The sequence below is a fragment of the Lutra lutra genome, chromosome 1 (genome assembly GCF_902655055.1).
Source record: "Lutra lutra chromosome 1, mLutLut1.2, whole genome shotgun sequence".
Taxonomy (NCBI): domain Eukaryota; kingdom Metazoa; phylum Chordata; class Mammalia; order Carnivora; family Mustelidae; genus Lutra; species Lutra lutra.
Window position 1 is genome coordinate 196,689,811 of NC_062278.1, and position 26,042 is coordinate 196,715,852.

The 26,042-nt window shown below is 49.2% G+C and overlaps 1 protein-coding gene across 2 annotated transcripts in view; it reads left to right on the forward strand.

Annotated features, from left to right (window-relative positions):
• The window catches only part of FAM107A (family with sequence similarity 107 member A), a 52,671-nt gene that overhangs the window by 23,901 nt on the left and 2,728 nt on the right, over positions 1 to 26,042 (forward strand). The window contains exons 2-4 of one of the 2 annotated variants that reach the window (XM_047690764.1): positions 6,017 to 6,080; positions 23,777 to 23,951; positions 25,651 to 25,807. In XM_047690764.1, coding sequence (XP_047546720.1) covers positions 6,017 to 6,080; positions 23,777 to 23,951; positions 25,651 to 25,807 — 396 coding nt within the window. Of the gene's footprint in view, positions 1 to 6,016; positions 6,081 to 8,040; positions 8,227 to 23,776; positions 23,952 to 25,650; positions 25,808 to 26,042 lie in introns of those variants that run through there. The other variant, XM_047690772.1, reaches the window with a different exon arrangement.

Genomic DNA, 26,042 nt, shown 5'->3' on the forward strand with positions numbered 1-26,042 from the left:
AATCCAGTAATGGCAGACATAGAGGGTGGGTGTGTGAGACGTTATAGCCATTCTGGACGGTAATTTGGTAGCATCTGCTAAAATTTAGCACCGGCCCAGCATTTCCACTGCATAGTGTCTGCCCTAGAGAAACGCCCACATTCACGCACAGACAGGAAAGTGCATGGATGTTTGGAGCAGAATTATTGGTAATAGCAACAGACTGGAAAAAAACTACACATCCAGCGAAAAGGGTTTGGTTGGAAAAATAAACTACAGGCATCACACTCTATTTTATACTGCACTAGATCAAAATAGTGAAGAGGATCCCCATGTCTTGCATAGAAATATCTAGAAGATATATCATAGAGTTTAGAATGCAAGTTGCAGACAAATGACCACAACATGCGTACACAGCACCAACAACTGTGGTAACCTGGGGAAGGGGCACCATGGGGTTGAGAGGGGACAGTGGGGAGAAACGTTCCTTTTAAGTTGATAGGCACTTATGTTGTTCCAAATGTTTAAAGCAGCAGGTTTACATTTATATATATATATTACTTGTGTGAAATACTTTAAGAGATTTCAAGGATAATTAAACAGCCATGAAGTTCAGGCCAGGAGAGGAGAGCTGCCCCTCCGGCTCCTGGATCGGGGGGGACTCCTGGCCCCGGGCCCCAGCTTGGGTTGCGGGAGGGCAGAGTTCCGGTCCCTGAGGCCCAAGGGCTGAAATGAATGGAGCAGTCAGAAGACCCTGGAGACCGGAACCACGGAGGCTTCCTTTGATGGAAGACGGTGCCCTGGTTACCGCACTCAGCTGAGAACCCAAAGCCAGTGTGACGTAAGTGGACCCCTGGAAAGGAGCAAGTCCCGGGGTCTGGCGCTCTCTAAACAGTGCCAAGCACTTTAAAGGAAGGATTGTGAGTTTGATTCTCCCCACCCCCCTCACCCCCACCCCCTACACCCCCACATCCCCAGCCCCTGACTAGGGAGGACAGGGAGGCAGCTCTGTGAGTACTAAGGCAGAAGCTCACAGGGGGTCTTGTGACCCTGGTGGCCAAGCGCTCAGAAGTGGGAAACAGGAGGTGGGGAGCAGCCACCAAGGGTCCCTACTAAAAATATTCCACCTTTAAGAATTAGCTTTGCAGCGTGGCTCAGTTGGTTTGGCTGGGGTCCTGGGACCAAGACAACCCCCCCACCACCACCCTGTTGCCGGGAGTCTGCCTCTCCCACCCCTTCTGTCCTTCCCCCTGCTTGTGCTCTCTCTCTCTCTCAAATAAATAAGCAAAATCTTAAAAAATAATAATAATTAGCTTTGCCTGGCCCAGTGACTCCATAGAGAAGGGTTCCTTAACATCTCTGAGCCTCAGCTTTCTCCTCTGGAAAAGGGGGTGCAGACTCTTGCCAACACACACACACACACACACACACACACTCAGTTTGTGAACATGGCAAAGACCACAGACTCCCGAGTTAGACTGCCTCTGGTCTCACTGGAGAGCCGCTCCTTGCCAGCTGTGTGTCCTAACCTGCTCAGAGTCCTTCCTTATCCCTACAGCAGGAGGCTCCCTCCCCTGAGTTCAGAGGAGTATCCCAAGGCTTAAGTACAACCATATTGGTAAAGTCATGTTCGGCTCTGGGACATGCTCCACAAATATTTACAAGTATTAAACTGGTATTTCTGTATTAAGCACCTATCTATGTGCCAGGAACCACGCTAGACATTGAAGACATGGGTCTGAATGAGACACAGTGCCTGTGCTCAGGGTGTTTCCCATTTAATGGTGGGGAGTTGGGGGATAAATGAGGACATCTAGAGACACATCTCCCTCTGATGCACATTAGGTTACAAGGGTAAATACTCTGAGTTCCTACCCTCATCTCTTCCAAGGTCAGACAGAACTCAGGCCCCTCTCAGTTCATCTAAGATGCAATTTTGTTAATACCTCCTTCCCCTCCCCCATCAGTCCAAAGGATTGTGCACAGAAGTTACCTCAACATGTTTAAAACAAAGTCTATGTTGTGAAGATGCCAAAAGCACAATACACAAAGTGATACGACGACTGTCGACAGAATTTCCTAGCGGTAAACAGTCATCTATCTTCTCTCAATTCTACTACTGGGTATTTTCCCAACAGAAACAAATACTGTGTGTACCCAAAAAGTCATAGAAAGTTGTTCATAGCAGCTCTATTAGTCATAGTCCAAACTGGAAACCATGCAAATATCCATCCACAGGGGAACTGCTGATACAGGCAACATCAGTGAATCTCAAACTACTATTGAGTAAAAGAAGTCAGTCCCCAATGAGTAAATGCTATGATTCCATTCATATGAAGTTCTAGAACAAGAGAAATCTACGGTGGTATCACTTCGAATTCGTGCTTACGCTGGGAAATGGTGGCCATTGAGAAGGGGAACAAGGGACCTTCTGGGGTGCAGGGGGTATTTTATATCTCGATCTTGGAGGTCGTTGTGTGGGTGAGTATATATGTAAAACTTTGTTGAGATGCACACTGAAAATCAGTGCATTTTATGTATGTGGGTTATACCTCGGTTTTTAAAATGTTCACAAGTAAACAAAGCAAGGTCCCTTAAGTGTAACTTGGAGCACGCATCCTGTGGGAAAGACCAAGAAGGATGTGTGATGGGTCCATAGTCTCCTTGATGCCTCTCATACATACATCGGTCTCCAGGGGAAGCAGCAGAGCAAAGTGGAGAAGAGGAAACTCTGTGGGATAGGCTCAATGAAGGTCACTGAGGACCAATCCCCAAAAACTTCCTCAACAATCAGGGCATGAAAAAGGAGGAAGTGGTGGCCACAGTAAGGTCAGGAGAAATGCAAATGCAAACACATGAGCTATGCTCAGCCATAGGTGGGTATGTTGCGCCTTACACAACAGTATTTCCTTATGAGCACAGTCCTGGGAAAAGACTATCAATGACCAATAATGTGTCAGCAAATTCAATTCAGCTTTGCCTTTGCAAGGGGATGCATGCAAGTGGGGTGTTTTTTCACTTGCCAAACTCCAGTCATTGAAGGGAGAAAGGAATCTGTCTCAGTCACTGACGTGTTACTAGACACAGGATGGCCTGATTTTCCAAGTCTTTCATGCAAGCAGGGTTGGCAAGCATGCAAGGACAATTCTTTGAACTCCAGTTCTGGGAGCTGCTCCTTATGAAATTCTGGTTTTGTAATGATAATCTTGCCCTTGGGTCCTTAGCCCCACTTTCCAGGTCTGTAGGGAGATGTGAGAAGCTCAGATCCCCTTCGAGCCCTCCAAAGCAGGTCATTTTTCTATGTCCTGGAATTTTCTTCCAGAGATGAAGTTACCTGTCTTCTTAATCCCTTTGTCAAAAACCACAAAAGAAGCTTGGCCAAATCCCAAACACCATCCCTTTCTATGTCCCCCCATGGGTGGCAGAGTTCAAAATGGGAGAACCCTGGGGAAATGTCAGCACCCCAGGCCCTTCTGTGCACCTAAATAATCTCTGGGGTCTTCCCAGCGATTCTGACCCTGGGTCTTCAGGGTCTTCCAGCAGGGGTCTTCCCTGGGTTCTGACCCTGGCTTACTCTCTGTGGAATTGCCCACTTTCCCCACACAGTCCAGAGCTCCCTGTGTGGTGCACACACTGATTCACTGCCTTCCTTCTTTCAACAAATCATTATCAGACATCCAAGTCAAGCCCAACTCTGGAGTAGGCCCTGGGGAGACAGCTATGAACCCAATCCCCCCACTCAAGACTAGTACAGTCTAAGGGGCGTCTGGGTGGCTCAGTGGGTTAAAGCCTCTGCCTTTGGCTCAGGTCATGATCCCAGGGTCCTGGGATCGAGCCCCGCATCAGGCTCTCTGATCAGCAGGGAGCCTGTTTCCTCCTCTCTCTCTGCCTGCCTCTCTGCCTACTTGTGATCTCTGTCTGTCAAATAAATAAATAAAATCTTAAAAAAAAAAAAGACTAGTACAGTCTGATGGAGGAAATGGGGCTCAAACAATAATAACTCAGTGGTGAAGAGTCATATAAGGGAAGTTTGGGGTACCAGAGCACATGACTGAGGGGGACCTCCTTGGGGAAGTGCATCTCAGTTGAACCTTAATGGATAAGCAGAAGGAGCCAGGCAGAGCTGGGGAATATGTATGGGTCAAGGAACCAGCTTGTGCAAATATAGGAGATGAGAAAGAGCATGGCTTTTGGGAACCCAAGCAGAACTCTTAGTGACTAGAGTGTGAGGTGTGAAGGAAGGTGGCCTCCATTTCCTGCTGAGTTTTCCTCATGTGACTGACCCTGTGGCCCTTCCATTCCAGTTATGTGGCAGCCTTGTTCTTCCCCGAACCTTCTGGCATACTCCAGCCTCAGGACTGTTGCTCAAGCTGTTCTCTCTGTCTGCAATACTCTTGCCCAAAATATCTGTCTGGCTAACTCTCCTGCTTCTTGTAAGTTTGTGTTCACATCCCACCTTCTCAATGATACTCCCGGGGCAGACTTATTACTACACACGGCCCCCACTTACCACGAACCTTCTTCCCCCCTCCTCTAATTTCCCTCTTTTCCACAGTACCAGTCATCTTCTAACATACTATCTGCTTTATTCATTACACTATTGTCTAGCTCCCTAACTAGAATGCCGGGTCCACAAGGTCAAGGACTTTTGTTCGTTTTCTTCACTAAGACATCACAAATCCTTGAACATTTGAAGGAACAGATAGGTAGTTTTGAGAGGGAGGCAGGCAGGGTCTGGGTTGCAAGGCCTTAAAAGCCAGGGGAAGGTATATGAGTTTGATTCCAAGTGCAAAGGGAAGACACCAAAGGGTTTTCAGTAGGGCAGGACCAGAGTCTGAGTTACATTTTTAAAAGCTTGCTCTGGAATCTGTGAGGAACAACTTGAAGGAGGGCAAGCTACTGCAGGCGTCCAAGTACAGTGGTGCCTGGGCTAGGGTTGGGGCACTGGAAGAAATGGATGGATGGAAGAGATGGCAGGAAGTGGACTCATAGTGCCTTGGTGATCTGAGAACTATGGGCTTGTGGGAGGACAGGGCAATGCAGAGATCCAGGCTCCTGTCTGAGCCACAGGGCCAGAGTGGAGTCATTTGACAAGATGGGGGGACAGGGAGGAACAGGTTGGGGGCTGGAGTGATAAATAGTTCTGTAGAGGCCATGGTGAGTAGGGCCTAGTGTGGTCTAACTCTTGAGAGACTCTCGAGTAAACATGTCAAGTAGCCTGTTGGCCAAAGTTTAAGCTCAGAGTAAAAATCTGAATTGGAACTATGCATTTAGGGATCTTTGGCTTAGAGTTGTTTTTAACGTCATAAAAGTGTAGACAGAGAAGATGTCTAAGAGCTGAACTTAAGGACCAAAGCCAGAAGCTTCTAAGTTGGCCCTTGAAGAATGAGGATTTTGCCTGGAAGGTAAGGAGAAGGTAGTTCAGACAGAAGCAACAACATGGATAAAAACTCAACATAAAAGAATATGGATCTCCATGCTCTTTGAAACTGTCAAGGTCATCAAAAACAAAGTCTGAAAAACTATTACAGCCAAGAGGCACCCAAGGAGACCTGAAAACTAAATGTAACCTGGTGTCTTAGATAGGATTTCTAGAACAGAAAAAGGATATTAGGTAAAAACTAAGGAAATCTTAATAAGGCATGGGCTTTACTTAGTAATAATGCATCAATATTAGCTCATGAATTCTAACAAATGTGCCATACTATATACATGTACATCTACACACATATAAGATGCTCACAGAAAACCTGGATGAAGAGTTTAAGGAAGTCTCTGCACCATCTTCTCAATCTGAAATTTAAAAAGTCTCTTTTTTAAAGGGAGCATGTCTCATAAATGGCCACAACATGCACAGGTGAACACACACACATACACACACACCCTAAGGATGATAGTAATTTGTTTCTCTGGAGAGGACTTTGACCTTGATCAGTCCCTCCTGTGGGAATTCAGGGACACTATAAATACCTCTTCAGTCCTCCCCTTCCAAGGAACAGAGGGTCCTCACCTCCCCCTACTTTCTTTCTGTTCACAGAAAGAATACTCTCCTCAGGCCATATTTCATAATGAAAATGAGAAGCAGAGACTAAATGGCTCAGGTAAGTGAGACCCACCTGGAATTCCTCAGGAGTGCATCCAGAGTTAATCCCTTCCAAATACTCTGTAAAAGCACATTACTTAGTTGCAATTTACCTGAAACCCACCCACCCCCACCTTGTTCAACAGCTGGCCTTGTTTCCTCCCTGCAGCAAAAGATTTGGCACCATCTGAATTCCAATTTCAGTTCCATTACTAACTAGTTATGTGATTGTGGGCAAGTCACTTGAACTTTATTTTCCTTATCTCTAAAAGGGGCATAATCATACTTGATCAAAGAGTGGATTAAATGAAATTAATAATAAATTATATATAACTTTGTCCTCTAAAGAATGGATATGAAATAGCCAATGTCAGTGATTGTGCCTGGCACTCATGACAGTTGGTTGCTGATGAGATATATGATCATTCTGACCAATCAGTGATATCCCCAAAGATCAAAGTGTGTCACTTGGGTCCGTGGGACCCCAGCGGAGGGGAAGGGGGGGGGTGAGTGAGAAGCAGAGAAGTACAGAGATTTCTGAATCACAGCAGAAGCTGGGCCTGGGAAGTGGCATAGGACCAACTATAGAGGACTTGGCTGACTGGCCTAGGGGACACCAAGGCTGGAGAGGACTGGAGAGAAAACAGAGGCACAGGGAGACAGTACTGTGTGGCCAAATCTCCAACAGCCAGCTCAAGATTCCCTGACCCATATAGGCACAGCCTTGAACAGAGGCCATCCAGTACCCTGGACAGCTCCAGGGGTCTCTCGATTTCAGGGGCACTAATTTTGTGGGCAGAGAACTGGATTGAGTCTTGGTTCCTCCAATGAGCTATGGGAGCATGAGTAAGCCACCTCACCTCCCTGAGTCTCAATGACTTCATCTCTCAACTGGAGATAACACCCATCCTTCAGCACTTTTATGAAGCATAAATGAGATAATGGGGGGCAGCAGAGTAGAATGGCCCAAGTCTGAGGTCAGACTACCTGAGTGTGTGTCCCAGATCCACACTGTGTGAACCCAGATAAATTACTGACCCTCTTGGAGCCTCAGTTTCCTCATCTGCAGAACTGGAAGGCTAATAGACACTAATTCATAGGGTTGTGAAGTTAAAATAAATAGGACATAAAGTACACAATGAACATTAGTTTTTATATTAGAAGAAACTTAGCACAGCACCAGACAGAGTAGATAATCAAAATTATCAGTTCCTTAAATCTTGCAGATCTGCCTGGTTGACTTTGCTTCTCCACCTTTAGACTCTTGGTTGGTCCTCCCATCTCTGGCTATTAATAGGGATTGTACAAACTGGGAGAAACCAATCTCCTGAAGCCCCCCCCACAACTTGTCTCCTACAGTAAATCTCCCTGCTTCTCAGTGCCACTCACCCCAAGACGCTTTTTTTAACAACAGTATATGCTCGTCCTTCCCTAGTCACTGTTCTAAGATTATATATAATACATATACTGACTGTATGTATAGTTGGTACATATAACATACAGTCAGTCTATAGAATACATATGCCACATATGCGTGCATATTACCCTCATAGCCCTGTGGAAATAATAAGTACCTTGGTCATCTCCATTTTACAGATGAGAAAACTGTGGCTCTGAGAGGTTAAGTAATTAAATCGTGGAGTCACACAGTTATTAATTGGTGGCGCTGGGACGTGATCCCAGGGATGCCACTTCAGAATCCCACACCTGCCTGTAGCATTCAATGAGGCCAGCGGCCAGGGAAATGGAGAAATGGAGTACAGCAGGTAGGAGACCAAGGCTAGAAATCAGGACATCGGGTTCTCCCTTGGCGCTGGAACCCCAGGACCAGGAGTCCTCTCACCGGACCCTGACCCATGCCCTCTATCCCGCGGGTAGGATATTTGCCCTTGCCCCTGCCCTCTATCCCTTCCCCCCGCGGCGTCTCCTCGCCGGGCGCTCTGGCCTCCGGTGGTAACTCGATCCGCAGCAGGGTTTGGGCCCCGGTTGGCACGTCACCGCTGCGGAGGCACTCGGGCCCCAAAGTACTACACTCTGGTGCGCTCCCCGTCCGCAGTGCCGGCTCTACGGTCTGGCGCAGGGGCGCATGGAGCAGAGGCTGGGCGAGCGGGCACGGGACCCCACCGAGGCCACGGGTCTCTACCGGGCTGTGCTGCTCAGGTCCGGTAAGTGAGGGCAAGGCCTCCCGGCCCCTGCGTCGTGGAGAGGGCGAGAAGGCAGGGCTGGCAGCCCGCAGCCGCTGCCAGGCACCACGGTCTTCCTTCATTGCTCTGCTTTCCTCCCTTTTTTTTTTTTTTCATTCTTTTAAATTACTTTTCGGAGTTCACGCGTCATTCCTTCTTTCGCTCCTACATTCTTCCTGCCTTTGGGGTAAGGAACCTACCATTAGATATACCGCTTTATTCCAGTGTACGAGCGCACTCCCCGCCGTCCCTCCCCAACACATACACTCACGCGGTTTCTGAACTATGAAAGTGCGGCAAGGTTCCATCTCCTGGCACGTACCTTGCGCGCATAGGCGTTTGTAGGCGTGGGAGAGTGGAAAATGGGTAAGACCGGGGTTGCCCGCAGTGGGGCACGAAGGGGCACAGACGCATAGCCACCGCTGATGTCCAGCGAGGTATTACATTAGCGGCAGAAAGGGAAGAGAGCAAGTTACAGGAAGGGGAGAAACCATTTTTCTGTGTATATGCATGTAAAGAGAAAAAGATTTAGAAGGAAACACATGGTGGTTATTTCCAAAAACGAGAGTTGGATGACAAGGTGTTTCTTTTTTTTCCTTCCCATTTGTCTTTTTAAAAACTTATTTGCAGTAAGCACATATTACTTTTCTATTCAGAACAATAAGGGATTTTTTTTTTTTTACTTAGGAAAATAAAACAAACATAGCATATAGTCGCTGTAAAAATAATTAGGAAAACCAGAGATGGAGAAAGAAGAAAAGAAATGCTCACAGTAAGGGTTTGGGGCGGTTGCCTCCAGACTTTGTGTTTTGAAAGAGAGGTTTAGGGAAGGTGAAAATCCTTCTCCAGCATGGTCCCTGCCCAGTGCAGGTACATGATTAGAAAGTGTCAGCGGACTTGGGCTCACCGGCAGCTGTGATCTGCCGTGGGCAAGGAGCCCCCCAATACACACACACCCAGTGGTCCTGCCAGCCGACCCCTGGAGCCAAAGGCACAAGGGGAACCATTGGCCGCTTGTCTGCGATGGCAGTGCCTGTCCCCACCCCCTGCCCCTCCTCCCTCCCCTCTTCCCTCCGGCTGTCCTGGGTTCTGGGACTGTTTGCCTCTCTTAGACGAGCTCCGCCCTACGCAGAATCCTTACGCGGAGCTACCGCTTGGGAACATTGAAACAACGGTTCTCTTAAGTCCAAAAGCAAGAACTGGCCAAGACTTCCCGACTGCCGGCGCCTTCCTGGGGGAGGGTTTTTGTTTTTGTTTTTGTTTTTTCTGGGGTAGGGTTTTAAATCTGGCTGAGCTAGGGCAGGCCGAAAGGGAATCCAATTTCAAATCCCAGCTCTGGCGATTCCCCGCTCCCCCCGCCCTAGCCAAAGCACTCCTCCTAAGGGTTCCCACCCAGTTCCGACCCTCTCACAAAGACGAGGAGGGGCTATCTAATCTGAAGACGCTGTGTTCCCTCTGACCTGGAGCTACAGCAGCGAGCCTTATGCAAAAGGCAACATTTTTCACAGGCAACGTACTCAGAAGAGCAGACATCAGAGTCCGTCCAGGGACCCCATGCTCTTCCGGTATCTGTACCACAGGCAGCTACAAGCCAGGGAGGGAGGGGGCAAAGCCCTTGACCAGGGGCCTCGCTGAGGGAGCATTTACTTTGTGCTAGGCACTGCTGGCTCATTCAGTCTTAAGAACCCTACAAGGTCACTGCTAGTCGTCATCCCCATTTAACAGATAGGGAGCCTGAGCTTTAAAGAGCTTAGCAGCTTGCCCATGGTCCTGCTAAGAAATGCTTCTATCTCACTATAGAACCTTAGGCCCATTCATGCCAATGTCTGCACACCTCCTGAGACTAGTAATAATAATGGCCAATAATGCTGATCGCTTGTTATTGCCACTCGCTTTGCCAAATGCTGTGCATGTCCTCTCGCCGACGTAATTCAGTTATTCCTGCCACCAGCATGGGCTGACCACCCCCATGCAAGGCACATGGATATACTCATAAATATATGTCCCTCCTCTCAGGGAAGTAAGAAGTCCGGACCCATATATATTTTTTTAATTTTATTTATTTATTTGACAGGCAGAGATCACAAGTAGGCAGAGAGGCAGAGAGAGAGCGAGGAGGAAGCAGGCTCCCTGCTGAGCAGAGAGCCCGATTTGGGGCTCGATCCCAGGACCCTGGGATCATGACCCGAGCCGAAGGCAGAGGCTTTAACCCACCGAGCCACCCAGGTGCCCCCTGACCCATATTTTAAACACGAGGAAATTTAGGCTCAGAATATCACATGACTTGTCTGAAGTCAAACAGCCCATCTGGGCAGAGATGAGATTCAAACCCAGGGCCAGGGCAGAAGCGCTATTCTGGTTGTCTCACACATAGAAAAGCAAGAAGAGTCAGGGTGAGGATCCAACTGGGCCATTTAGTGAAGAGGCAAGAGCGCCCCTCCTTTAGAAGCCCCCTAGGACAGGGTGTGGAGTCAAATCCAAGATGGTAGCCATCCATCTTCATTTACAGTGGTCTCGAGCCATGCACCAAGTAATAGAACACGTCTAGAAAATTTTTCACCACAAATTATTTTTTAATATATTTTTTATTTATTTATTTGACAGAGAGAGAGATCACAAGTAGGCAGAAAGGCAGGCAGAGAAAGAGGGGGAAGCAGGCTCCCCGCTGAGCAGAGAGCCCGATGCTGGGCTCAATCCCAGGACCCTGCGATCATGGCCTGAGCCGAAGGCAGAGGCTTAACCCACTGAGCCACCCAGGCGCCCCAACCACAGATTATTTTTAAATTTGTAATATTAAAGTATTACACGTTCACCATGAATATTTTGGGAAATTGAGAATAAAGAAGGGGAAGTCTTACCCACAATCCCACTAACCCTAAGCACTGCTGGTAACATTTGGAGGGTGTCTCCTTAATGTCCTTGCAGTGCATAGTGTGCGTGTGTGGTTGTGTTTTACGTTGCTGAGGTTGTATCAACACTAGTCTTTAACCCCGCTCTTTTCACGTGGATGAAATTTTTACTGCTTTTAAGTAGGTTATCAAAATAACAGCAACCACTTTGGAGCCCAGACCCTGTGATAGGCAATGTGAAGACATCCCATGCAGTATCTCCTTTATTCCTCAAAAGAATGTCTGCCCCATATCAGAGATGAGGAAATGAGGAGTTGAAGGTCACCTAGGTGTCCAGCAGTGGAGCGACTCAAACCACAGTCCATGCTCTTAACCACAGAGCTGGAAGGGTCACCTTTGGGAATAACTCATGCTTGGCCATTCCTGGGAAGCTATCCAGCACTGTAGTAAACGTCCCCCAGAGGGGACTTACAACCTACCTGGAGCTCAGGTCAGGTTCCCAGCAGGGAGGCAAGCATCTCTCCGCAGCATGGACAGAGGCCACACTCCAGGTGTCCTTGAACATCAGTAATAGCTAGGAAGGCAGCTATAGCCTCCATCCCTGCCTGCCATGCAGGGTTATCTATAAAATACAGGACACCCAGGGCGCCTGGGTAGTTCAGTAGGGCAAGAGTCAGCAAACCCTGGTTGGCCTGCAACCTATATTTGTAAGCTAGGTTTTCTTGGAATTTAACCATGCTCATTTATTTACATATTGCCTCTGGCCACTTTTGTGTTACAATACTAGAGTTGAGTAGTTGCAACAAAATATATTTTTCTGGGAACCTTTGTGAAAAAAAAAAAGGATACTGGATGGAGCTCGCATCTGGCTCTCTGCTCAGAGGGGAGCCTACTTCCCCTTCTTTCTCTGCCTGCCTCTCTACTTGTGATCTCTGTCAAAAAAATAAATAGAATCTTTGGGGGAAAAGAAATACAGGACACCCAGTTAAATTTGAACCTCAGATACACAACAAATAATACTTTAAGTATAACCCAACTATCGTATGGCTATGCTGGTACTAAAAACGTATTCATTGCTTATCTGAAATTCAGATTTAAATGGAGCATGCTGCATTTTTATTTGTTACATCTGGCAAATAGTCATGCCAGCAATCATGGAAGTTTGCTTGCCTTGACAAGCTATGGTCTGCCCAGGCTCCTCTCTCTCTCTACACACATACACTCCTCTCCCCATCCCTAGCTCCTCTGTCCACCCTTTGCCTAGCTATGAGTTAAAATGTGCTGGGGCTATGGGACACCCCAGGGTCCCTCAGCAGCCAAGAGACCAGATTCACCAGGCCTCATTGGAGCTGAGTGGAGAGCCAGCTATCGGAAAAAAACCTTAATTCTTCCCCACTCCCTGATACTTTCCCGTTTGCACACTTGAAATCCCTCCACCGGGTAAATTCTTCCTGGTTCAAATCTGTTGTAAAGGCAACTCTCATTGCTTTTGTAATCTCTCCACGGATCCCATGACAAGTTCTTCTGCCAATACAGTTTCTACCCCCTTCCATGTCCTTTCAACTGAGCGTGTTGGGGTGGGGACGAGGTTGGATCCTACGGCTGTTTTGTGGGTGGCTGCTCGGAAACCTCATTGAGGCCTTGGAAAGGGACCCTGGAGATGGAGACTGAACACAGTGCTGAGGAGGAAGTTTTGAGTTGCCATGGGAACCTCTTGTCTGATGCTTTTGCACCCAGATAAGCTGCTCCAGGCGCCTGTGAGCTTGGAAAAAGGGGAGCAAAAATGAAAGGAAAGATGTTTTTGGAGGTTGTTTTGTTTTGGTTTAATGTAAGCTGCAGCCCCAGCCCACAGTGGAAGGAGGAAAATTCCCCAGCTCCCACTCCCGCCTGCCTCTCCTGGTCTTCAGGAACCCCCTTCCTTTCAGCTCCTCTAAGTTCCCAGGGAAACAGACTTCAAAGGGACAAGAAGGGAGTGTAGGAGGGGTGTACTCAACCTCTGGGATTCCCCTTCAGTTCTTATGGGGCTGAGCAAGAATTCTGGTCTCCAGGCCCCTGGTATCCCAGAGCTCTTCCTTTAGGGACAATGGGGAGGCCTCCAGGTGAAAGCTCTACTGACCAAGGCAGGAGGCAGCAACTGGGGCTGAATTCGGCAGTAACCTGGAGTAAACTCCTAAAAGCCTCATTTGCCTGGAAGGCCTCTATTTTCCAATATGCAAAATGGACATGACGGAACCAGATAAGAATCGTAACTATAGCTGGTTGGAAAAGGTTGCTCTCATAGTTTTTCAAAAGATTTTATTTATTTATTTGACAGACAGAAATCACAAGTAGGCAGAGAGGCAGATACAGAGCGAGGAGAGGCAGGCTCCCTGCCGAGCAGAGAGCCCGATGTGGGGCTCGATCCTAGGACCCTGGGATCATGACCTGAGCTGAAGGCAGAGGCTTTAACCCACTGAGCCACCCAGGTGCCCCTCTTTCTCATATTTTTAATCTCTATTGTTTCCTGAGAGCAAAAGCCATGTCCACTTGGTCTTGTTCTGTGTTTAAACCACAAACATTACAGAAATTTTGTGACTAAGAAGGGCCTGTAATTTTTTGCTGTAGAATAGTGGTTCTCAAACTCCCAGAGTTAAAGAAATCCCCCCCGGGGGGGGGGGGCGGTTGTTAAAAATCCAGATTTGTGGGCTCGTCCCTCATAAATTCTACTACAGCAATCCAGGAGCATGGCCCATTTCAGCTCATCTCACAAATGATGGCTAGTCATGACCTCTGAGATACATTGATCTAGAACTGACCACTTTAGCAGTTCAGTTTATATGCCTCCAGATTGGTCCTCTATGTTCTGCACATACTAAGTTTTGTATCTTGGAAAAAAAATAATAATAATAATAAGAGTGTCAATGTCTTTGGTGTCTACAAGTCAATGATAGTTACTGAACTCCTTGGTACCGGGACAGGGATACTAAGGAGGATAAGGTAAGGCCCCAGCCCTCAGCCTGGCAGTCTGGTGGGTGAGCCTGATGGGTCTGTACACAGGTTGGACGGTGAGAAGAGCTTTAATGGAAGAGGCATAGTGAGTCCCAACTGCCTGGGAAATATGGCACCCAATGTTGGGGGATGCCTGCCCAGCTCTCCTTGGCTCTCCATTGCTCTGGGGCTGCCATCAGAGTTTTCCAATAAAGAGAATGCAAAATGGAGATGAAGGTCATTGCTAGTATGGGGACTCTCAGAGTCTGCTCCCCTAGAGTAAGCTGTATTAGGAGGTTCTGTCTTCTCCAGGTGGTGAGCAGAAGCTGTCAGTTCCCCAGGATCCCTCCTATTCTCCCTCTGTCAGAAGGCACCAGGATTGGTTCAGATCAGCCACTGTGGGCCCTGGGAAATGCCCAGAAAAGCCATTTACACAGCAAGACAACAAGTGGCAACAAAGAGTGGCTTGACAAGAATTTAAAGGCAGACTTTCACCACCAGAATTTAATAAAATTAAGCCACAGCAGGACAGGAAGCCTGGGGAGGATACCATTCAAAGTACTTCAAGAGAAGCAGAATTTAGGAAGAAGGAACAAAAAGGAACATGTGTTGTTTCTAGAAAATTGTTCTATATCTAAGAATTTGTGACCCTCTAAGTTTATTTAAGTGGCCCCAGAATGTCCGGCTTGGTCAAGGCTCCCAGGCCATGCGCGACCTGCCCCGAGTCTGTGTTCAACCCCGTGCCCCAACCTCCCCCTCATGCCAACACTCCAGCCCTGCTGGCCTTCTTCCACCATATCAAACTCACTCCCATCCTGGGGCCTTTCCACTGGCTCTGCCCACTATCTGGAATGCCCTCGTGTGGGAACAGACAGCACATTGCTGGCTCCTTCTCACCACCCAGGCCTCCCTTAAAGGTCACCGTCCCCATGTCCACCCTTCCTGAGCTCAGCACCCCCCTCCCCCCACAACCTCGCCCAGTCTTACTTTCAGCCCAACACTCATCACGGGTACAAGCTTCTGGTTTGTCTCCCTTCCTGTCTGACTCCCCCACCACCCACCCGTGAATACAGGTTCCCAGAACCCAACGCTGTCATTCACACTGTAGCTCCAGCACTGGGGACAGGGCCAGGAACACAGTAGGTACTCAAGAAATGTCGGTTAAATTAATGATATAGGCCAAAGGGGGCACACGTTGTCTTTTTAATGCCCGTTCACGGCTGATGTACATCCTGGACCTCGTGGCCTTCCAGCCAACCGAGACTCTTCGCCAGAGGTGCTGGCGCCTGAGGCCCGCTGGGCAGGCTCTAGGGCCTGCTCCCACCCAGAGCCCATCAGCTTCCACCTTCCGCACACTCTTAGCTGGGCAACGTTCCCTTGCTCCTCTCCGAAGTTCGGATGAAGTTCAAAGTGCAGAGTAAGTCAGATGAATGACCAAGAACTGAACCCATGTGGGCTCATCCTCCCTTCCCACCTCAGAGCCCGGTTTCCTCCTGAAGTCTTGGGCACCGCCAGGCCTGGGCCGGATGCTTGGCTCTCCCTCCCCTGGGGAGGATCTGGAATGCACTCTCGCCGACCCTCCCATTGGAAACAAGGGAAATGCCTCCGTGTGAGCCGCCCAGGTCAGACAAAGCTTGGCATGGTTCTCAGTCCTCCACAATCTGACCAAATAGGTATTTACTTGCGCCTTTCAGGCGTGTGGCTTGGACACGGTGTTCCGCATCGTGGAAGTGGTCGTGCACAAGTGAAACATCCGTTACTATAGTAACAGTTCCTTTTTATTGATACCAGAATAAACAGGAATGCAGAGCAGACTCACTCGTTGGCACACACGCAGCCTCCTGCCGTCCCCAGGGGTTTAAGAACCGCCCTTCAGAGGCGGCCCTCCTTGCTAGTGTGGGACTTCCCAGCGGAGTGAGGGACCCAGCCACGCTCCGGCTCCCAAGTTCCCTTCCCAGAGACGCAGCTGAGAAGTAAGACCATTTCTATTCTGTTTCCCTTTGCTGGGGAGGGAGTGGCCGTGGGAGGAGGTGTGAGGGCCCGGGGAGCCCCGGGGCAGGCTGTCAGGGGAGCAGAGCTCTTGGAGCTGGGTTACCCGGCTCTGTCCCCCACCCAAATCCATTATCACACAGAATAGCGGGCTTAATCCTCATTAGTAGACAGACAATAGGCCGGGCTACCACTAGGCACAAGTCAGAGAACCCAGGTCCTGGCATCAGACAGAGCTCCCAGCTTTGATTCGAACTCCTTCCTTTACTGGCTGTGTGATCTGGGGAAGTTAAATGACCCCTCAGAGCCTCCCTTTTTTCCTCTGTGGAAAGGGGCCGCAACAGTGGCCACCTCCTCAGTCTGTGGTGAGAACTTTCCAAGCTCTGGCTGCAAGTGGCTTCGCACACACCAGGCGGCACACGTGCATGGTAACATGGTAACTGCCTGGTCGGTGTGGCTCGAGCACCTGGCAGCTGAGGCAGGCCTGGGAATTGAGCTAGAAATCAGGGGTTCGCTGGTTCACTTTTGGAAACAGCTGACAAACCCGGCTGGTTTCCCCGGCTGTGAGCAGCCCCAAGAGCTCCGTGTCCAGGGGCTTGGATCCCGAGGGGCTCTTAGATCAGTTGGTGGTAAGTGCCTGCCAGGATTGTTCCCCGGGAGGCATATCCCGAGTAGAAGGGCTGGTATCATGCCGCTGGTGGGCCAGCAGGAGGATCTGCTGACACTTATATTCCTTATACCTGCTGACACTTGTTCCTTGTGCCACACTCCGTGCCAGCCTTGTTAAGGGCCTTCCATGTCCAGCTCTGGACTCCGCTATGACATTGGGTCAAACTCCTGAATGCCCACCCAGAACTTCTCCTCACAAAGTGGGAGGTCATGGTGGACCCAGAGCAAAATGTTTAGGACTTTTGAACCATTTTCCCATGGGGTGGGGGGTGCTGCATCTAAATGGACAAGGAGCTCTGATTTCAGGCAGGGGCCACCAAAAACGGTCTCCAGTCAGTACAACACAAAAGGGCACTTTCGGGGCACCTGGGTGGCTCAGTCAGTTAGGCGGCTGCCTTGGGCTTGGGTCATGATTCCAGGGTCCTGGGATGGAGCCCCGCATCAGGCTGTCTGCTCAGCAGGGAGCCTGATTCTCCCTCTTCCTCTGCCCCTCCTCCAGCTCGTGCTCTCTCTCTCTCTCTCTCTCTCTCTCACTCACTCACTGTCTCTCAAATAAATAAATAAAATCTTAAAAGGGGGGGCACACTCCCTATTGGGAGGAAAAAATGGCAAGGGGCTGGGAAATCCAGTGGCCACACTTATGATCTTCATCGAATGCCTCACTCTCTTTTGCCCGTGGTTATTTAAAAAACCTCTCTCCTCCTCTACCCTTCTGCCTCTTGAAATGTTGAGTTAAGGAGGTCCCAAGTGCGTCCTGAACCTGCGTCTTGAATGGTACTGAGGGAGGGAGAGCAGGGAAGACCCTGAACAACACCCTGGGGAGGGAGGGCCACCAGTTGGCCCCCTCCTAAACAAAGACCAGCCCTTGGACAGACAAGCTGTGGATTCTGGCTCAAGCCCAAGGTGGCGAGGGCTGGGCAGGGGCTCCCCAGTGAGTCTGTATTTCCCCTGGGCTAGAAGTTCTCCAGCTGCTAAGCCTCATCTACAAAACAAGTGCAATAAAACAGTACTGCCGGCAGCCTCCAGGACAATCGTGAGATCCAGATGTAGGTGGGTGAGCCTCTGCCAAATGCTGAATGCTACCACAGGTCCCCTCAGGAAAGGAGGAAAGTTTGCCTTCTGAGAGCATCCCTGTGCCAGGCACTGGACTAGCGATATCATGCACATTTGATCATGTCACCATCTAAACAGCCCCATGAGTAGGTATGGCCATTATTTCCATTGAACAGAGGCTCAGAGAGGTGAAGCTATTCGCCCAAGTTCACACAGCTAGTAAGGAGTAACCCACCATGATTGAAACCCAGTTCGTCTCCTCCATAACTTTTGCCTTAACCTTGCGACTTGACTGGCTCATGTGTCATGTGTTCTCACTGATGCCACCAAAGACAGAACCAGAGTGACCACGGCAAAGAGGCAGATGAAGGGGACATGAAGCCCTTAGGCATCTCAGGATCCACTGGGACCTGGGTCCCCACCACCACCCTAACATCAGCCACGCATGCCCCAGCAGCTGGCGGGCTCATCCTAGGAGCAGTTAGTGACCCCAGCTGAGCCTTGCCTGGTGTGGGGCTGGTATCTGCAGAGCCCCTAGGAAGAGGCTATGGGACCTCTTGGGTTATCAGCAGAAACAGGGAAGAACCAAGGAAGAAGCTCCCAATCTCTCCCCTGACATTTTACTACCAACCCCACCCTGCCCCCAAAGAGGAAGAAAGTCCCATGGTCTACAGAGTAAGTGAGAATTATTTGCCCATCTCGTAGTCAAGCAGCACTCCATTTAGCTGTCACCTTCCGGCTGCACCTGCCCCTCTCAGCTCATCCCGTCTTCACAGCATCATAATGTTACAAAGGAGGAGGGTCCTCAAGGTTAAGACCCATCCAAGTTCACCCAGTAGCTAAGAACTATGACCTCAACTACACCTGCCCACCATAACCAGGTCAGTCAGCTGAAATCACTCAGGCTAAAACAAAGAAGATTGATTTTTTTTTTTTTTTTTTTTTTTTAATAACTCCATGATTTACAAAGCTGCCTGACTATTGGAATCTTTCAGGGAGCTTTTTAAAATCCCAAAAACCAGGCTGCCCTCCCAGGCCAATGACATCAGAATCCCTGGGGTGCCACTCAGGCATTGGTATTTTTAGAACTTCCTCTGCTGATGCCAACATGTAGCCAGTGTTAAGGGGCACTGATTAAATCGGTGCGGTTTTTAAAGAGGATAAGAAAGCTCTATCCAGCCTCTGCCTTTGGCTCAGGTCATGATCCCAGGGTCCTGGGATCGAGCCCCACATCGGGCTCTCTGCTCAGCATGGATCCTGCTTCCTCCTCTTTCTCTCTGCCTGCTTCTCTGCCTGCTTGTGATCTCCATCTGTCAAATAAATAAATAAAATCTTTAAAATAAAAAAAAAAAGAAAGAATTTAAAGCTCCGTCCAAGACTAGGGCTGGGATTTATTAGTAATTGTTAAAAACAGCTAATTGGGTGACCACACCGTGCAATTCCAGGGGCTCTACTCATCGTTTAATTTACAGGAGTGAGGCCCTAGGGTTGTACAGTGCACAACCTGCCTTGCTGTATTTGGCTGCCCAGATATGTGGCACCACTGAGTCTTCAACTCTGTGCTAGGTGTTTGCCAAGCACTAAGCAAGCATCCCCTTGTTTATTTTGCAACAACCCTCGTGAAGAAGGATGCTGTTCTGGCAGAAAGCAGCCATGTAGACAGTAAGTAATGAGTGGGCATGGCTGTGTTCCAAAGCGGTTGAATTTGGTCCAAAGGTTTAGTTTGTGGACTCTTGCTGCGGAGCAGAGATAAACTTGCCCAAGGCTAAGAAGGGGCACAGCCAACATTCAAATCCAGATCGGGGAGGCTCCCGTGTCTATACACCTAAGCTTCATTCTGCCTTTAACTCCCCCTCCATTGGCCTGTTCCTCTTCTGTGCTGGCTCCTCCTTCCGGCATTCATTTTTGTCTCTTCAGAGGCAACCTCACACTGTGCCCCCATCATGGACACTTCCCTGAAGGTCTCTGATCTCTCAGGACCCCCTAGCTACCTGAGGGACCTAGCCAGGGCAGCCCCAGGATCAGATTCTCCCCTTCCAGCCTCTGCTCAGGAGGACCACCTGCCCCCAGGCCCCCCACCCTACCCATGAAGCCCAGGTTTTCTTGGCCTAGCATCTGGGGTGGCCCCTGTCATTCCAGCACCTACGTGAGGCTCTTCTACATGGGGGGGGGCCTCTTTTAATTAAACTAAAAGGCAGGGAAGCTGGCTTAGAGGCTGAGCCCTGGAGGACCCCCACACGCGTGTCCACAGATCTCACACGTGTCATTTCTAGAGCTGGCAAAGGCAGCAGTTTTCCCAGCCTGCGGTTTTGGTCTGAAGAACCAGCCACATCGTTCAGGATCCCTGCCTGAACCACCACACCACCCTGGCCTCAGGAGGACCACCTCCCCCTCCCCCACCCCAGCTACATGCTGATATCTTTTTTTTTTTTTTTTTTTAAGATTTTATTTATTTGACAGACAGAGATCACAAGTAGGCAGAGAAGCAGGCGGGGGGCGGGGGCAGGAAGCAGGCTCCCTGCTGAGCAGAGAACCCACTGCAGGGCTCCATCGCAGGACCCTAAGATCATGACCTGAGCCAAAGACAGAGGCTTTAACCCACTGAGCCACCCAGGCGCCCCTCTGATTTCATTTTTAAAACAAAATAAAGAGGCCTGGAGCCAGAGCTGATCACTGGTCGGGCCTAGGTGCAGGACTGGCTGAATACATACAAGGTCCCTCTTCCAGGCTGGACACGGGGGAAAGGGTCCTGCCACTGCGGTGGGGCCCGGCCCCCGGCAAGCAACCCATTGGCTGGCTGGTGACCTATGGGGTGAAGAGTCGCCGCCTGGCCAATCAGATGTTCTTCCTCTGGAATTTAACAGGCTGGAGAGACGAGTGCCCAGTGGAAATCAAAGAAACCAAAGTCCTATAAAAATGTCCCAAAACCATGGGATGCCTGGGTGGCTCAGTTGGTTAAGCAGCTGCCTTCGGCTCAGGTCATGATCCCAGCGTCCTGGGATCGAGTCCCACATCGGGCTCCTTGCTTGGCAGCGAGCCTGCTTCTCCCTCTGCCTCTGCCTGCCATTCTGTCTGCCTGTGCTCGCTCGCTCTCCTCTCTCTCTGACAAATAAATAAAGTCTTAAAAAAAAAAAAAATGTCCCAAAACCTGCTGACAGTTTTTCCACACACACCAGAGAGAATGGCCTTTTTAAAAATCAAATGAGACGCACTCTTTCCCCGACTTGAACCCACCCGTCCACCCTCACACCAACCACTCTCCCTGTCCCTCACTCACACCACTCCAGACACACTATGCTTTTTTGTTCCCTGAACAGACCAAGCTTGTTCAAGGTACGTGAGTCACACAGGCTGTTCCTTCCCTCTGCCCCAAACAGCCTCTCTCCTCTTCCTCCTCCTTCTCGGTCCTCAGGTCTGAAATGTCACGTCCTCAGAGAGACCCTCCCAGTGCACCTGGCTGAAGATGGGTCCTCCTGTTAGTCTCTATCCCAGACCCCTGGTTCCTTCAGTGGGCTCCCCGCAATTTGCAATCATTTATTTTTTTTTATTTTTTTTTTTAATTAGACGAACATAGGGGAAAGGAAGGAAAAATAAAAGAAGATAAAAACAGGGAGGCAAACCATGAGAGACTTTTAATTCTAAGAGACAAACTGAGGATTGCTGGAGGGGTGGTGGGTGGGGGGATGGGGTAATTGGATGACGGGCATTAAGGACAACCGCAATCATTTATTTTGATTGGTGTGTGTCCATGTTTACTGTCTGCCTCCCTAACAGAAGGTCAGCTCTGTGAGAGCAGGAATCTTGTTTGCTTAGTTCACCTCTGTGTGTCTAGTATCTACCACAAAATGTGGCAAACTGTAGGAACTAAAAACATATTGTAGAATGAATGAAAAATTTTATTGTGTATGTTCTGAATGGTCATTCCTGTTATGCAGACACTCTCAGCTTTTGTGTACTTACTTTGTATCTGGCCACATTATTGAATTCTCTCATTCATTCCAAATGTTTTAATGTTAATCCTTTTGGGAATTCTCGGTATGTCGTGGTATCTTAAGCCAATTATTTCTGCCTTCTTTCCTAAACGTATACAATTTGTTTCCTGTCTTGTGGCTTTGGTAATGTACAATACAGTTAGTTATTCCAAAGATGGTGTGATGGATGAAAATTATGACTTTCTGGAAGGTTTGGGACAGAAAAGGACTAAAGGCAGGATCAACAGCCAAGGAGCTATGACAGCTATGTAAGTGTGGTGTGGACAGGATGAGTAAAGAGGATGGCTGAAACCACTCAAATGTTTGGTGGGACATGGTCATGAGACTAGGCAGCAAAAGGGGGAAAAAATCCCCAAACGCCAGTCTGAATCAGGGATCTAATGCATTGGCTCCCAGACAACATAAGCCCACAGACTAAGAAAATATCCACATTCTAGGGGTGCCTGTCTGGCTCAGTCGGTAGAGCATGCGACTATCAATCTGGAGGTCATGAGCTCAAGCCCTACATTAGGTGTAGCGTTTACTTAGGAAAAAAAATAAAGGTAAACGCCCACATTTTTAAAAGATGAAGGAGCTGTTTTGTCAACTGCCCATTTTTAGCTATCAAATACTACCACAATCTTTAAAAACCAAAGAGCTGGGAAGGATAGAACCTGAAAGCAAACAGCCTTATGAAGAAAGTGAAGAAAGGCGATTAATTAGAATTTTCATTTTAGAGACAGTTCTGAGAATGTGAATTCAAGAAAAAAATTAGCAGATATGTTTTAAGCTCTGACACTTCATCTGGCTACTTCCAAAATATCTTGTAATAATTAACACTCTTTCCAGTTTACACAGCACCTTTACAAATGTGATCTCACTTAATTCTCCAAACAGCACCCTGCAATGGGTAATAAAAGAAATGCCAAACATGTATCCAGTGGGCCACCATTTGCAAAACATAATCTCCTCTTTGATGCCAACATTCCCTGACATGCCACCTTGCCATTTACACCCTTCCACCCCCCTTCTTCTGCATTTTCCAGCCCCACTGAGCTATTACCTACACCCAGGTGTTTGCACACACCACCATGCCTAGCTAGTTTACTTGGAGAACTCCTGTTTACGCCAGTGCTCGGCTTAGAGCAGAAGCTCAACCTCAGAAAGGCAGGATTCATGAAGGGAGAACCAGTGCCTCAATTTTCACTTGAATTACTAAAAGAAGCTGATGGCCAGGCTGTGTCATCCCCCTGGAGACTTTTTCTGAAGAAGTCTTCCTTTCTCTGTTGGTCTCTGTCATCTCTCTCTCTCTCTCTCTCACACACACACACACACACACAGAAGTTTGCTTTGGGGCACTACAAGGATACAAAGCCAACTTATAGGAGGGAGCCCTTTTGCCTGAATTTCTACTTAAGTAAATTGACAAATTTCGAGCTTCTGTGGTGGAAGTGAGGCCATCAAGAAGCCAGCCATCTGCATTAAAGATGACAGCCATCACTTTGTAATTAGACACATAGCCATTCCGGGATTTCCTACTCTCCTCTTTGATCTGGAGAAACTGAAAAGCTGGATGCTTCCACAGAGAATTTGGAATGAAGAAGAGGGAAACAGGACAATAGGGGGTGAAGTCTCCTTTTGATCACTACGTCCATCCACACTTAACAAACGCAAACTTGCTCTTTTTAAGTATCTTTTCTTTTTCTTTTTCTGAAACATAATTCTTTTTGTAGGATATTATTTTCTACAAAATCAGGCCAAAAACATATGCATGTGTCCACCCCAGTATCATTTCAGCCCCACACCGCACTTTACAAACAGATCTCCAATCCTTACAACAACCATGGGCACAGGTTCAATTATTTCCATCTCACAAATGAGGAGATCAGAAGGTCAGACACTCAGCCCAGGGCTTCCCAGCGACAGATGGCCAAAAGTCCATCTAACATCGAGAGGCTTCAGCTGTGCCCCACAGGGGTGGGTGAGACTGTGGACCCCACTCTGACCAACACCCACCCCTACCTGTCTCTACAGCCTCGATGTACTCGGAGATCCAGAGGGAGCGGGCAGACATCGGAGGCCTGATGGCACGGCCCGAACACAGAGAATGGAACCCAGAGCTCATCAAGCCCAAGAAGCTGCTGAACCCCGTGAAGGCCTCCCGGAGCCACCAGGAGCTGCACCGAGAGCTGCTCATGAACCACAGAAGGTGGGAACAGAGCTCAGTTGCTTCCTCCTGGCAAGCATCTCCTGAGGCCTGCTGGGCCTCGCAGAGGCACCCCTTGTGGAAGGCAGGGCTGATGGTCATGCTGGCTCTCCCAGAGGCTGAGGACAGCTGAGGGTACCACACGTAGTCACCCACAGAAACTGTGAAGTTTTAGTTCCCAGTGGTCCCCAAGAGCCCTGCTCTCCCTCCCAGCTACCTATTCATGCCTGTCCTCCACATACATTTACTGAGCACCTACTATGTGCCAGGCATAGTATCCAGACCTGAGGTACAAGAAGGAAGGGGACCCAGTTCCTGCCCTCACAGTGGGGATGTATGCATAATCACAGGCCTGGAGGAGGCCCTAAATGGGCCGAGGAGCTCAGAGGACACACCTGGGAGTGGTCCAAGGAGACCTCCTGGAGGAGAGGATGCCTCAGCTGAAGCCTGAAGGGTGGGCTGGAGTCAGCCAGACTAGGAGGTGGGCATCAGCTGGTGGAAAGCAAGTATGCTCCCAGCAAATGGAAGAGCATGTGCTAAGAGACAGGAAACACAAGTAGCTCAGGTTGTTGACAGCATTGACTTTGAGGTAGGCCAGAGATGTGCTGACCTGGAAAGCAGGGATGTCAAAATCACGAGGGGGTGGTAGGAGGGAGAGGCATAAGGGAAGCAGCGAGGCCAGGGATGCAATGAAAGAGACAGGGTTGCGGTGGCAGGGCTGGGATTCAGTAACGGAGGGAATGTGGAGGCGGCCTGGGAAATACCTCCCAGCTGGCTAGCTCCAGGAGGAAGGCGGCGGCGCCTCTGCAGCTCCCTCTACTGGCACATTCTGGAATTGGCACGAGCTAGGATTCTCATTCTATTTTCTGCTCTGTTCAAAACCTTCCAGCAGGTGTCATTTTCTATCTTCCGTGGGTTCTTTTTTGTCTTGCTTAGTATATCATGTGTATTTTCTCCGAATGTGTTTTAGAGTCATCCCTTTTCACGTCAAAAAACACCACCACCATAGAACAAACAAAAGCCTAAAGACAAATCAGGGAAACGCTTGCAATATAAAACACACATAAAAATGTATACCTATCACTTATAAATCCATATGGGGAAAAATGAACAAAGAGAGGTATAGTTAGTTCGCAAAAGGAGAAATGCAAATGATGGGTGCACATCTCGAAGGCTGTTGTTCCCATGTAACTAAGAATTAGCGAAACACACATGAAAACCAGTCTTATTCCTTGCCTAGCAGATGCTCAAATACAAAAAGACTGAACAGTGACGGTGGGGAGAAATAGATGCTCTTGTACACTGACGACAGAGTATAAACTGGAGAACCTTTTTAAGGGACAGATGGAAATATGTGTCCAAAATCTTTTCAAAGAGCCTGACCCAGCAAACCCACCTCTAGAAACTGACCCTGGCACATAACCAGAAATGACATACCACCTGGTCTCTGCCGTCAGACAGCCTGGGTACAAATCCTCGCTCGGCCCCTTCGCAGCTGTGACTTGGACTGGTGTCTTCAGTCCTAGCAGCCTCATTTCCTGGCTCCCTATAAGGGGACAGGAATGAGACCCCCTCCTGGAGCTGCCCACGGCGGGGGTGGGGGGTGTAGGACACAATGGTATAGGTTGGTGTCACTATGGGGTGCAGCCCTGAGACTGGGCGGGGGGACACTGGGCACTCCTGATGGCTCCCCCCCACCCAGGGGCCTGGGCGTGGACAGCAAGCCAGAGCTGCAGCGGGTCCTGGAGCACCGCAGGCGGAACCAGCTCATCAAGAAGAAGAAGGAAGAGCTGGAGGCCAAGCGGCTGCAGTGCCCCTTTGAGCAGGAGCTGCTGAGACGGCAGCAGAGGCTGAACCAGGTGGATGAGAGCGCCCAGCCCTGGCCCCAGCCCCTCCCAGGACTATCTCCCGGCCTGGGGTGGGGTGGGGGGGGTGTTGCTGCACTTGGCCACAGCTGACAAGAGGGACAAGATGATGCCAAATGAGGCTTCAACCCTGCACTCCACCACCAGCCTAAGTCCTCATGCTGCCACTCACTCGGCTGTGTGACTTTGAGCTGGTGGCCTCCCCTCTCTGAACCTCAGTTCCCTCATC